This window comes from Capricornis sumatraensis, chromosome 1 (assembly GCF_032405125.1).
Source record: "Capricornis sumatraensis isolate serow.1 chromosome 1, serow.2, whole genome shotgun sequence".
NCBI classification, from domain to species: Eukaryota; Metazoa; Chordata; class Mammalia; order Artiodactyla; family Bovidae; genus Capricornis; species Capricornis sumatraensis.
In genome coordinates, this window is record NC_091069.1 from 241,474,479 (window position 1) to 241,487,893 (window position 13,415).

At 51.7% G+C, this 13,415-nt stretch overlaps 1 protein-coding gene across 2 annotated transcripts in view; it reads left to right on the top strand.

Annotated features, from left to right (window-relative positions):
• Positions 1-13,415, top strand: part of RAB6B (RAB6B, member RAS oncogene family) — a 58,347-nt gene that overhangs the window by 40,798 nt on the left and 4,134 nt on the right. The window contains exons 3-7 of one of the 2 annotated variants that reach the window (XM_068976639.1): positions 6,969-7,022; positions 7,220-7,325; positions 8,825-8,936; positions 9,881-9,974; positions 12,783-12,849. In XM_068976639.1, the coding sequence (XP_068832740.1) occupies positions 6,969-7,022; positions 7,220-7,325; positions 8,825-8,936; positions 9,881-9,974; positions 12,783-12,849 (433 nt within the window). The remainder of the gene's footprint in view (positions 1-6,968; positions 7,023-7,219; positions 7,326-8,824; positions 8,937-9,880; positions 9,975-12,782; positions 12,850-13,415) is intronic. The other variant, XM_068976647.1, reaches the window with a different exon arrangement.

Genomic DNA, 13,415 nt, shown 5'->3' on the forward strand with positions numbered 1-13,415 from the left:
AAGGGTAAAGTACAAGCTGGGCAAGCGGGGAATGAGATCAAAGAGGGGAAGCTAGGAGCAGGCCCTGTGCAGGCCAAGCTCGAGCGTTTATACGGTTTCCTGGAGGCAGTAGGGAGTCATATGGTAAGATTTATGTTTTAGGAAGATAACGCTGGTGCTACGTGAAAGATTAATTATCCAGGAGAGGGACTTCCCTGGCGGTCCAGTGGTTAGGAATCTGCCTGCCAATGCAGGGGACGTGGGTTTGATCCCTGGTCTGGGAAGATTCCACATGCTGCAGAACAGCTAAACCCGTGCACCCCAGATACTTTAGAGACCACAAGCTGCAACTCCTGAAGCCCGTGCGGGTAGAGCCTGTGCTCTGCAACAAGAGAAGATGCCACAATGAGAAGCCCTCACTGCAACTGGGGTGCAGCCCCTGCTCGCCACAGCTGGCAAAAGCCTGCATGTAGCCACGAAGACCCAGGATAGCCAAAAATAAATAAATTAATTAATTTAAAAAATTCTCCAGGGGAGAACCTGGGGGCAGAGAGATGAGTCAGGACCCTGTTGCAGCTATTCAGGTAAAAGAGGTTGGGGGACTGAACTGGGGCAGTGACGGTGGGAATGGAGAGAAACGGGCAGTTGAAAACACTCTGGAGGTAAAGTGTCAGCTCAGTGATCCTCTGCTGTGAGGGAGTGGACTGTGAGGAAGTGAATGTGAGAACAAGGGAAAAAGGCTTGAGAACAAGGGAAGAACTCAGGAGGGCTTCCGGAGGCTTGGGCACCTACAGAGGTGGAGGTGCCTTTCGTGGAGATGGGGAAAGTAGAAGTAAGCCAGGAGGGGAGAGTGGGCTCCTTATGGGACACACTATGTTTAGTGAGGAGTCTAACAGACACATGGATGGACATGTTCAGTAAGTGATTGGCTACCTGGATCTGGGGCTCAGGACGGAGGTGAGGCCTGGGATGTAGATTGGGATGTAAATAAGGTACCTGACACAAAACAGCCCAGTGTTTTAAGAACAGAGAAATGAAGAGGATCCTGTAAGAGGCCAATGAGGAACAGCAGTTAGAGAGGCAGGGAGAGCCAGAAATGAGTCATGTCATGAAAGCAAAGGAAGCCAGAGTGTCAAGGAAGAGGACTGTTCCACTGGGTCAAGTTCTTCTATCACTAGTAGAGTCTGGCCTGCAGAGTGTCCTTACAATTTGGAGACGAATGGCTATGGTAACCACAGCCAGAGCAGCCTCAGTGGGCAGAGGGACAGGAACCAGAGCACCCTGACTGAGCACTGGGTGGGAGGAGAAGAGGTGGGGACAGCTGGTTTGGGGCCCTTTCCCAAGAAGCATACCAATGGAATGGAGGTGACAGATTGGCAGAAAGCTAGAGAGCCACTTAGTGACAGGGACGGATTTTTTTTTTTAAGATGCAAGAATTTTAAGAATGTTTCTTGGATGGAAGGAAAGAGTGTGTGGAGAATGAAAGGTTGCAGACAGAAAAGATCCTTGATGGCTGAGAGGGTCAGAGCCAAGAGAACCCGGGGAGAGGCTTGCTTTGATAGAAGCAGCAAATGCTCAGCACCTGGAGGGATGGGAATACAGGTGGACACTCACAGACATCTTTGCAAATACCTTTGAATCCTGGTTCTCCCATTTCCAGCTGTTGATGCTGGGCGAGGAATTTAACGTCTCAAATGCAGTTAACCCTTGAATAATATGAGTTTGAACTGGGCTGGTGCACTTTTATGCAATTGCTTTCAGTATTAAATACTACAGAATTTCCCCATCTGCTGTTAGTTGAACAGAAGAATCGAAGTACATATACAAAGGGCCAACTATGAGTTATATGCAGATTTTTCACTGTGTGGAAATCTAACCCCCATGTTGTGAAGGGATCAACTTTACTCAGTTTTCTCAGCAGAAATGGACAAATACTAAAAAATATAACTCATAACAAGTTAACATAAGTTAATACATAGAAAGCACTTAGGACAATGCCTGGCACATGATAAGCACTCAGATGTTTAGTCATTGTAACAACAATAATTATTATTATTAGAGGGGGAAAAGCAAGGAATGAAGTGGTTTGTACCTAATATAAAGTAAGATTTGAGGCCATCTTCTGAGAGTAAGTCTCACTGAAGATGAAATGGGGCAAAGCAGAGGGGAGGATGTTTTGAATTATTGCTAATATGGATAGAAGTAGGAGGTGGTCAAGGACAAGTCGCTTGTGTTTATATTCACCCACAGACTTACCTTTTCTGGTGCTTCTAGATTCCTTCTTGAAAGATGCAAACTTCCATCTGTAAAATTTCCCTTCAGCCTGAAGTATTTCTCGTAATGATGGCTCACTGGTGACAAAGCATCACAGCTTTCCCTTATCTGAAAATGTTTCTGTTTTGCCCTCACTGTTGGAGGACATCTTCACCAGCTGTAGAATTCTGGGCTGACATGATAGGGGTGGTGGTGGTGGTTTCTTTTAGAATTTTAAGGATGTTGTTCCATCGTCTTCTGCCCTCAGCTGTTTCTGAAGGGAAACCAACCATCATTCCTGTCATTGTTTCCTAGCTGCTGTCAAGGTTTTCTCTTTATCTTTAGTTTTTAGCAATTTGACTATGACTTGGATGGGTGTGATTTTCTTTGTCTGTTTCCTGTTTTAGGGTCACGGAGCTTCTTGCAGCTGTGTGCTGATGTTTCTAGTCCAATTGAAGAAGTATCTGGCTATGATGGATTTTTTGTTTCGTTTTTGTCTTTGCTCTTTCTGAAACCCCAAGTGCATATGCGTATATATATATATATCAGGTCTTTTATATTGTGCTTGAAGTTCTATTCATTTTTAATTTATCTTTTTAAAATCTGTGCTTCAGTTTGAACAATTTCTTTTGATCTCTCTTCAAGTTTACTGCCCTTTCCTCTGAAGTGTCCTAGCTGCTATTAGTCAAACCCAGGGGATTTTTATTTCAGGTATCGTGGGGGTTTTTGTGTTAAGATTTATGGATTTGGGGACTTCTGCGGTGGTCCAGTGGCTAAGACTCCATATTCCCACTGCAGGGGCCTGGATTCAACTCCTGGTCAGGGAACTGGATCCCATATGCCACAACTAAAAGATCCTACAGGCCACAGCTCAGACCCTGTGCAGCCAAATAAATAAATATTTTTTAAAAAAGATTTCTGGGTTTTATTTTAGTCTCTCTATATCTCTTGAAATTCACTCATTATATTCATATTTTTCCTCTATATTTTTAGTGCATTGATAATAATTATTTTAAAGTCTTTGCCTGTTAATCCAACATCTGGGTCATCTAGATATGTTTCTGTTGGTTTGTGTTTTTTTTACCCTCAATTATTGGCTTAAATCTCCTGCTTCTTCATGTCAAATCCTTTCTCATAGTGTAGTGGACATTGTGAATAATACATTTTAGATTCTTGAATTCTATTACCTTCCTCTGAAATGTATTGAATTTTATTTCAATAGGGCATTAAATTATGTGCAACTAATTTTTTTAAAAGGGTTTACTTACCACATCTAAAGTTTTTTATAAGATAGGTCTCTTTTTGTTTTTCACTTAGTCCTCTGATATAACCCTTATTTCTGAGATGATGTCCTTTCTCCCAAAGCTGACCCTTCTGGGGTTCTAATGAAAAGCCTGAGGTGTTACCAAGTCCTTCTAACTTGGTGGGACTAGAAAGCTACCTCAGGGGAAAAGCTGGTCAAGCATAGGATCTCACTTTGTTTTCTTCCCTTCCTGTAGAGGTTATAACCCCTCTATTTGTCTGCCTGTTTGGGTCACTTTTCAGTGATTGCAAATTATTTCTTGTACTTGCCCAAGGTTTATAATAGTTGTCTTGGGTGGGTTTGGAGAAGGCAATGGCAACGGCAACCCACTCTAGTACTCTTGCCTGGAAAATCCCATGGGTGGAGGAGCAACTTCACTTTCACTTTTCACTTTCATACATTGGAGAAGGAAATGGCAACACAATCCAGTGTCCTTGCCTGGAGAATCCCAGGGATGGGGGAGCCTGGTGGGCCACCGTCTCTGGGGTCACACAGAGTTGGACATGAATGAAGTGATTTAGCAGCAGCAGCAGCAGCTTGGGTGGGTTAGTTTAAAACAAATTATTTAATCATCATCGGAAGCAGAATTTAGGGAGACGTTTTTAAGCAGAGCTGATGGCTCAGCTGTGTCCAAGGACACGTGCTTCGGCACCAGGTTGTGGGAAGGGCTTGTTGCAGTGGCTCAGCAGCATGGTTGGGTGGAAAGTGTGGCCAGAAGAGGTCTAAGAGAGTGGCAGATATTTCTCTGATACAGAAAGAAGCATGAAAGTGGGACTAAAGGTGGGAGAGAGCCGGAGAGATAGGAAGTTGGTCCTTTTAGCCTGACTCATCATTACTGCTGACTTGGTCAGACTGTTGTTAGGGGTAATAAAGTATGTGAGTGTTCAGTAGATGGCTTTTATGATTATGGAGGCCACTGAACTGAGCTTACTAGGGCCTGATCCACATGGCACAATCCTTGTCATGTCATCTGGTGACTTCTCTGTCCTCCATGGAAGCACATATGAGGTGAAACGGAATTGTTACATCATCATCAGGAACATCACCATCACCATCCATGCTGCCTACCCTCTAGGGGTATGTTTCTCTGTGGTTCTTTGCTCTATTAGTTAGGTCAGAGCTAAGGTATGTTGAAAAGAAACCCCAAATAACTGTGGCTTAGGCAAGATAGTTCAGTTAGAGTCTCAGGCTGCAGAGACAAGCTCTACCGGGCAGGAACTCAGGCTTCCTCCGTCTTGTTCACCATCACTACTCTGTCACCCTCACCTAGATGGGCCAGTAGGACTTATTATCACCTGTCTTTATTCCAGGCAGTGGGAAAGGGCAAGGGGCAGCTATGGGTACATCCCACCTCCCCATGAGGGACCCATCTCAGAAGGTACACATGTCACCTTCACATGCCATTGACCAGAACTTAGCCACCCAGCTACAAGGAAAGCTGAGAAATATTGTCTTTACTTGGGGCAGCTATGAGTTCATCTTTATGGCTGGAGCCCTAATACTGTATAAAGGGAGACTTCATGGTGGGGACAGCCACCAGTCCCTGTCACCAGTCTTGAGGTCATGAACCTGGTTTTTAGCTCAAGGGTCACTTTATGGGAGGAGCTTGGCAGTCGCTGGGGAATCCACTGAGCTCTGGAGTTGAGGGATGTCCACCTGCTCTGTACATTTCTCCTTGTGGGTATCAGCAGACAAGGATCGTTGCTCTAACATATACTAATAAAACGGATGTAATGTAGCTGTTTAGGAACAAAGCTCATTCCACAAGCAGCTCGTCAATTCCACATTCCCCAGCGGCCACACCATGCTGGAAAGGTGTACAAAGCTGGGGTTGAAAGTGCCCAAGTGATGCCAAGATTTTACACCGATCCTCTTATCTCTGCCATTGGTTGGCAGAGTCACAGGAGGCATGGGCTTTAACTTTCCTGGTCTCCAGAGTAGAGGACTGAGTTGTGTCTAAGGTATTTGTTTAGCATGAATGTTCTAGGATTGTATCATTCCTTGACACTCCCTGTCTTTGCACTAAAGCAAGCTCCCAGGAGGACGCAGTCACCTTAACTCCTTTGTGAAATGGGAGGGAGTTGGGGGTATACACACACCTGCTTGCAGTCAGCTGGGGGCCTGCAGACCTTTTCTATTTCCTTGGGTTTCTTTGGTTGTGGTTTTTGTAGTCAGAAGTCAATTTTCCATTCAACTAGGCTTATTTTTTTAAACGTTATATTAAAAAAAAATACTTTAAATTCTGCTTTTAGAACTATTATATGTTCATTGTAGAAAATGGAGACAAGTATAATGAAGGAAACAAACAAACAAAAATCACCCATAGTGTCAGAACTTGGACACTGGTACTACTAAGGCCTTAGTATGTCGTGCCTTCACTTCAGCATCTAAGAAAACATGAAAAATGCTTGTATCTCTACTTGAGTTAATCAGGCTGATGTTTTGTAATCTGCTTAATTTTACTTAATGACCATTTCCTGAAATCCTTACATATTTTTCAAGAATGTGATTTTTAATGAATGCCAAGCTTTCATCTTATGGATGAACCACACTGTACTTCACCGGTGCCCCGACATTCAGGCTGTGTCTGAGTCTTCACTGTTATTAATGACGTGGCAGTGACTGTTCCACGTTGACAGCGTCTTGGCTCCCGTCACAAACACTGGGTGCTGGTGAGGCCCAGAAAGGTTGGGTGGCCTGTTTCAGGCCATACAGCAATTGGGTGCTGGGCCCTTCCCTCTGGTCCAGCTGCCTCCCCTGATGCTAGGAGAGTGGAAGCACAGGTGTGACATAGACAGTTGACTTCCAGTGTGTTGGTTTGGGTAGAAAAGAGCCAGTGGGGTTTCCCTGCAAGATGCTGCTGTGGCTGGTTGTGATGCTCCTGTGGGAAGCCAGCTGCTCTCTGCCCCCACACCGGCAAGCTGCCCTGCTCCCGTTCCACGCCCACCCACCTGGGCAGCAAGCAGTGAGCCCAAGCCAGGCACCTGAAGTCCAGGTCTGAGGAGAGAGGCTTTTGCAGGGGAGGCTGGGGAGCAAGGAGGTAGGCAGGGCACAAGCAGGCTGGGGCAGGGAGACCACGCAGCTCCTGCTCCTCCAGGCCCCCACCTGAGTGGGGCAGGAGATCCAGTGGCCTTGTTCCCAAGCAAGCTTCCTCCTCTGTTCTCATCCTTTTTCCGAAGCACTTTTCTCTTCCTCTCCAAAGAGTGTGTCACTCAAAACAACCTGTCCTCATCCTTATTTATCTCATTTCCTCTGAGAGGGATGCGAGGATTCACTGTTGAGTTGGGGTGTGGGACAGCAAAATAGAACCCACCCAAGGCTTGGCCTGGGTGACGACCCCTTTTGCTGGCTGTGTCCCTGCCTGGATGACTCAGCTTTTGCCCCTCTGCCTGAGACCTTTCAGTTTTGACTGTTCTGGCCTCTTCTCTAACAGGCAACCATTGGGATTGACTTCTTGTCAAAAACCATGTACTTGGAGGATCGTACGGTGAGTGCCTGACTGGAGACCTGGGAGGACAGGGAGGGCTCCCTGGGACTTATCACCTGGGGCCTGTCCTGGGCACCACTAAGAGTGCATGCCTGCCCAGAGCTGGCAGTGCCAGCACCGCAGAACTTCCCTCCAGCCCCCCACTCCCACCCTCAGGACCTCACCGTGCCCTGAACCTCCTGCCCACTCTGCAACAGGTGCGACTGCAGCTCTGGGACACAGCTGGCCAGGAGAGGTTCCGCAGCCTGATCCCCAGCTATATCCGGGACTCCACGGTGGCCGTGGTGGTGTACGACATCACAAGTGAGTATGGGGCCTGGGTGCTGGGCGGGGAACAGCTCACAGGGCTCCAGGGCCCAGGTGCGGCCCCAGCCAGGGTGCAGCGTGTGTGTGTGTGTGTGTACATATATGTGTGTGTGCTTGTCCTCTGATTGCAGAAAGGCAGGTGCTCAGAGTGGAGAGTGAGTTGCTTTGGAGCCTTCCCCCATCCTCCTGCACCAGGCGCGGCGTACTGGACCAGGGTGGCCCTGTTCAGAGCAGAGGCCTGTGTGTGGAGCAGAGCAGATGCTCACAAGGCTGGCCCTTCTCCTGCCCCTCAGCACCGTCCTGGGCCCTGGCTGCCAGAAAGACCCCTAGGGAGCAACTTCTTTGTATGGTGTGTGTGTACACGTGCAGGTGTGAAAAGATGCTGGTCCGTGGGCCAGCCTTGACCTGGCAGCCGTGTCTGTTAGCAGCACCCCAGCTCCTTACAGGGCTCTCTGGGAGGGGAGGCCCAGTGGGTCCCTGGGGGTCATGGGTGGGCTGTTCATCTCACGCCCTGTGGCTCTTCTGGCCAAATCACCTGTTCTGGAGAGAGACACACAGCCCTGAGGGAGACTTGTGTGCTGGGAGTGAGGGCTAGGGCCCAGTGCAGAGCCCCACTGTCCAGGCAGGTGTCACGGCACACACCTCGCAAGCCCTTGGGCTGCAGTCAAGCTTATGGTGGGAGGATGCCCCAGCCTGCTGCCTCTAGCCCTCCCCCGGTCCTCCCCACATCGTCTCCTTGACCACAGGCTCTTTGCACACCTGAGAGCATGGAAGTGGACCTCTGAGGAGGCCTGGGCCCCTGATGCCAAGCAGAAGAAGATCAGCTGTGGGAAGCCCAGGTTCCCAGGACAGGGAGCTTCGCCTCCCCTTGGGCCTGCAGGCTGCTGAGTGGTGGGCATCACCCTATGACTGTTCCTCTGGGAGCCTGTCTCAGCTTCTGATGAGGAAGGGACTGCCCTGAAAAAACTGGCCTCTCCTGGCTTTTGTCTGCTCCTGGGCCCACTTCCCACTCCCCGTACTTGCAGGGCCTGAGGGTGCTGTTCGGAAACCCCTCTGAGCTCCTGTCGGTGGGAGGCCACCCTGCAGGGCCCTCCTGCCTCAGGGCTGCTGTGGTCTCTCCCACATGCAGTGTCACACTTTCCATCTCAGCCAAACCCACTGCACTCATATCTCACCCTGCTCTGAGCCCGCAAAGTCAGATCTGACTCTCAGATGGGCCCAAAAACCACTAGTCCATGGAGTGAATCATGACCCAGTGGCCTTCCAGGTGCCATGACCTCTCCCCAGTGGGTGGCTCAGCAACGTGAGGGGTTTCGGGGGCCTGCAGCACAGTTCCACAAATACCCCCAGGTGTTCTCAGGAAGGTCCAGGCCTGCCGGTCTGTACTCCCACCTGCCCTGCCCAAGTGTCTGAGGGTGCACCTCTCCCCACCCACCCTGCCCCCTCCCACAGGGCCACCTCTCATGCCACGCTTTATCCCTACTTTCCACCTCCAGATCTCAACTCCTTCCAGCAGACCTCTAAGTGGATTGATGATGTCAGGACAGAGAGGGGCAGCGATGTGATCATCATGCTGGTGGGCAATAAGACGGACCTGGCCGACAAGAGGTAGGTACAGGGGGCTGGGGGCCACCCCCCGCCCTCCTCTGCAACACCTCCTGGATGGGGTGTCCTGGGACTTGTAGGTGGTGAGCACCCTGTCTGACCCAGCCCCCAGCATCTGGGAAGGGCCCCGTTGGGGCCCCGAAGGCTTTGAAAGCTCCCATGTGCCCGGCCAGCCCAGCAATGCATGGTCTGGGCCTGGCCTCAGCTCAGTCATGGACACAGTGGCCCTCGGGCTACCACTGGCCTTGTTCCTGGGAAACACCTGTGCTGATGCTGCAGTGAGTGTGAAGGGCCTGGTCCCCAGGCATGAACACACAGAGTTTCCTGGTCTAGCTGTATGTCTGGGTGTGACACTGTCCCTAAAGAGGCTGCCCTCTAGGAATAGGGCTCACCTTGGCGCCCTTTCTTTATCTCCTGGGGCAGATAAAGCTACCAATCATGGACTGAGGGCCTCCCGAAATGCACTCTGACCGTTTAGGGAGTATTCTGAATGAGAAGCTGCTTTATTAAAATCTTGTCCTTGAAGTGAAGAAAACAGAGCTCAAAGCCCAGCTTCTTTGCAATAGGTGACCTTGGGGCCATTACTTTTGACCTCAATGTGCTCATTTGGCAAATGGGGCTGGTGGTACCACGCAGAGAGGTGGTCTGTGGCTGGCGGAGTGTGATAAATGTGTACTCCGGCAGTGGTGATCTTGGGAAAAGTGGGTAGGGGCCAGCAGCCCACCAGCCACAGGGCCAGCTCCCGGACTGGACAGTTCTGCCAGGGAGTGGAGTGGGGATGCTGGCTTCCTGCTCTGCTCTGCACCTCATGTGCCCTGAGGGGGCCCTTGGGGTTCAGCCCTGGTCTCAGGCCAACTGAAGTGCCCTCATCATCTGAGGCTGCTCCCTCCACCCCGATTAGGGGATCCTTCTCTACTGAAAACTGGTTCCCCTCATCTCCCCTCCAGGCAGATAACCATAGAGGAGGGCGAGCAGCGTGCCAAAGAACTGAGCGTCATGTTCATCGAGACCAGTGCAAAGACCGGCTACAACGTGAAGCAGGTGGGAGGTGCCGCCTTGACCAGGGGCCCACACTGGGCTTCTGGTACCAGGGGCTAGTGACCAGGTGGCCCACCTGATGGGGAGTGAGTCCCTCCAGAGCTAACTGCTCACCCTCAGGGTATTGGGGGCTACCCAGCAGCCAGCCCCGCAGCCCCTGAGCTACCGTGGGTGTCCAGCCCCCAGCTTCTAAGCAGCCGAGAAGCAGCTCTTTCCTACCTGTTCCCTCACTTGGGATGGCCATGCAGGAGAGTCCATCCACCCAGCATTTTGGGGTTCCTGCATTGTGCTTGGCAAGTGCCTGGGGCTGCGTTGGGCCAGGTAGGCTTGGGGAAAAGAGCCCACCCTCAGTGCGGTTAGAGCTCACAGGAGGGGGGCCTGCAGAGTCAGACTCCTCAGAGGAGCTGTAGAAGGGGTGGGGTTAGGGCTGAGCCTCGGAGCAAGAGACTTCTCACAGATGGCATTCAGCAGGTCAGTGGACTTGGGTGGAAACGACTGCACCTGTCTCTGCACCACCCCCTGACAGATCAGCAGCATTTTCTGTGGCCAAGAGCGTAGCAACAGGACTCCGTGTGTTAGTAGCTCCCCTGGCTGTATTGGTGTCTCAAGTCTCTTGAGCGTTTCCCCGCTCAGTATCTCAGGGGGTCCTCTGCCGGCTCCGGCTCTTTAACACATTCCTGAGGAAGCACAGGTGTTGCTATGTCAAGGGTCTGTATCTTTAAAGAGTTTAGAAATTTATTTCAATACTAAATGGTTTCCTTTACATAAAACTTGGGCTTTCCTGGTGGCTCAGATGGTAAAGAATCTGCCTGCAATGCAGGAGACCCAGGTTCAATCGCTGGGTTGGGAAGAGCCCCTGGAGAAAGGAATGGCTACCCACTCCATTATTCTTGCCTGGAGAATTCTATGGACAGTGGACCATTCATTTCACACGCTTGAAAGGAGGCCATAGCCTTCACTAGCCTGCCAAAGGAGTTTTTGGTTCAAAAAAGGTGAGGATCCCGTGTCTTCAAGGAGAAGAGGACTTGGATAGCTGACGAGGAGGGGGCTGCCCAGGCAGGGGACTGGCATGGGCACAGGTGAGGCTGGAGGGGCGTTGGGGCCTTGCCAGGGTCACTTCTGCCGTGCCAGCCCTAGCAGTGTCCAAGAGCACTATAGACAAGCTGCCGTGCAGCAGCTGGCCACATGCAATGAGGGTTTGAGGGTTTACCCCACCTGGGCAGTGCTGTGCCAGTGGGAAGTGGCAGAGGAGTGGGAGGGACAGAATGAGCTCCCAGACCCAGGGGATGCCCCCGCCCCAGTTGGAGGGCCTCAGCGTTGCTCTGTTCACTCATGCCCCCTTGCCAGCCTCCCCGGTCCCTGGAGGCCTACAGGAGACACCAGGTTGTGGCTCTGTGCGGTCCTGATGGAAAGGCCTGGAGGGCGGGGAAGCAGAGGTCAGTGGTCCAGAGGGCAGGTGGCCTCTGCCCTCAGCGGACAGAGATGCTGATGCCCCCTTTCCAGAACATTCTGGAAGCCAGGCAATGGTCTGAGCAAGAGTTGTGTATAGTCAGTTCAACCCTGGATGGTTCAGAGGAGTCTCCGTGCAGTGCAGGCTCCTGGACTCTGAATGTGAGCCTGTCTGCTCTCAGAGGCCCCCATGTGACCCTTAGAGCTTCTGTTTGATTGGCAACTTGGCCACCAACAGAGGCTGTGACTATTTTGACAGCCAGACAGGCAGAGTGGGGCTGCCTGGGGCTTGGCCATGGAGGAAGGCTCAGTGAGTGACTGGACTTCTGCACCCGCTCCTACCCCTCTCTGCACCCCACCCACTAGCATCTTCCCCACTTGGGCCCTCACCCTCACCACGTTTGGTCCTGTCACCCAGCCTGGGTGGTCCCACGTGACTGGGCTCTGCCTTGAGACCATGAATGAGCCTCAACCTGTCTTCAGAGAGCTCAGGCAGTTCCTAGTTCAGAGCCCACCTAGTTCCCGCAGTTGGTATTTGTCAAGAGGTGGGGAGAGCATTCAGAATCTTCTGTCTTGTACTTGCTGTCATCCCCCTAGGCGCCATCCCCCTAGGTCCTGCCAGCACCCCCTGACACCCTGCCCACCCCTGCCCCAGTGAGCACATGCACTCAGACACACACCACACAGCTCTCCATGCACACTTACAAACACACAGGCACAGAAACCCCGCATGTGCACATACACGTCGCACACACGCACCCCCCCACATACACACACAGATGCCGCACATCCACACCCACACCACACACACTCCTCTACACACAGCACACGCAGTCACACTCGCCCACACCCAAGCAAACCCACAATATCACACTCACACTCCCACGTCCTTATTCCCTCTGAAAAGTCTCCTCCACTCTGACTGTGGCCCTGGCTCCTAGAAGCCAGCTGCCTCAATGCTGTGCACTCGCAAGACTCCCTGAAGAGAGGGTCATTGTCATAAGGGCAGGTTGAAAGCCACTTCCCCACACCTGGCCCCCAGGTGGGTGTTGGGACAGAAGCTCCCCAGGGCCTAGATCATTTTCTGCCTGAGGGTGGATCCCTGGCCATCACCATGACCCACACTCAGCCCCCGAGACCCTGAGGCCAGCCTGCCTGGGTGAGAGGCCTGCTGGGGCCCAGTGCCATGAGGGGTGCTAGGGGATGGGAGGGAGAAGTTGGGTGCAGTCTCTGCTGTCCAGGATGCAGTCAGCGGGACAGGACAGGAGTAGAGCCTGAGGTCGGTGAGAAGAGGCAGAAGGTGGGCATGCCGGGAGCAGAGGGGGAAGGATGGGGCTCATGCTGCACCTCCCCTCTCCCTAGCTCTTCCGACGTGTGGCCTCGGCTCTGCCTGGAATGGAGAATGTCCAGGAGAAAAGCAAAGAAGGGAGTATCCTTTTCCTTTGACAAGTGAGTGAAAGATGCTGCAGAAGTCATTTATTCATGGATTTATCACATGATGTATTAGAACAGTGGACAAACCCTCGCCTGGTCCCCAGGCCAGCCTTCCTGATGGGCAGCTGTGCTGTGGAGGCTCGTATGTACAGGAATGAGGCTGAACTCCAAGGTCTTCAAGACCCCGTCCAGCTTGAACTAAACAAGCTTCCAGAACAGAGTAGGGGTGCCAGAGGGGTGTGTGTGGAGTGACAGCGTGGGGCAGGGAGTGAGAGATAGTAACTGCCCTTCTTTCTAGTGAACACAGATTTGTGTTTCACGTGGACAAGCAGAATATCCACTTCCGTACATTCAGACATGATCTCAGCATGGTTCAGCCTCCTCTACATGAGACAACTGCCTCCTCAACCCAGCCCGGCACAGCCTGGGGCCTCCCCACTGCCCTGGGGACAGGGTCTGCACACCACTCACCCAGTCTACTCCAGACCTTGGGCCACACTCAGAGGCTGAAACTGAGGCTCAGAGAGGTGGTCCGATTTGCCCAGTGGAAAAGAAGTCAGA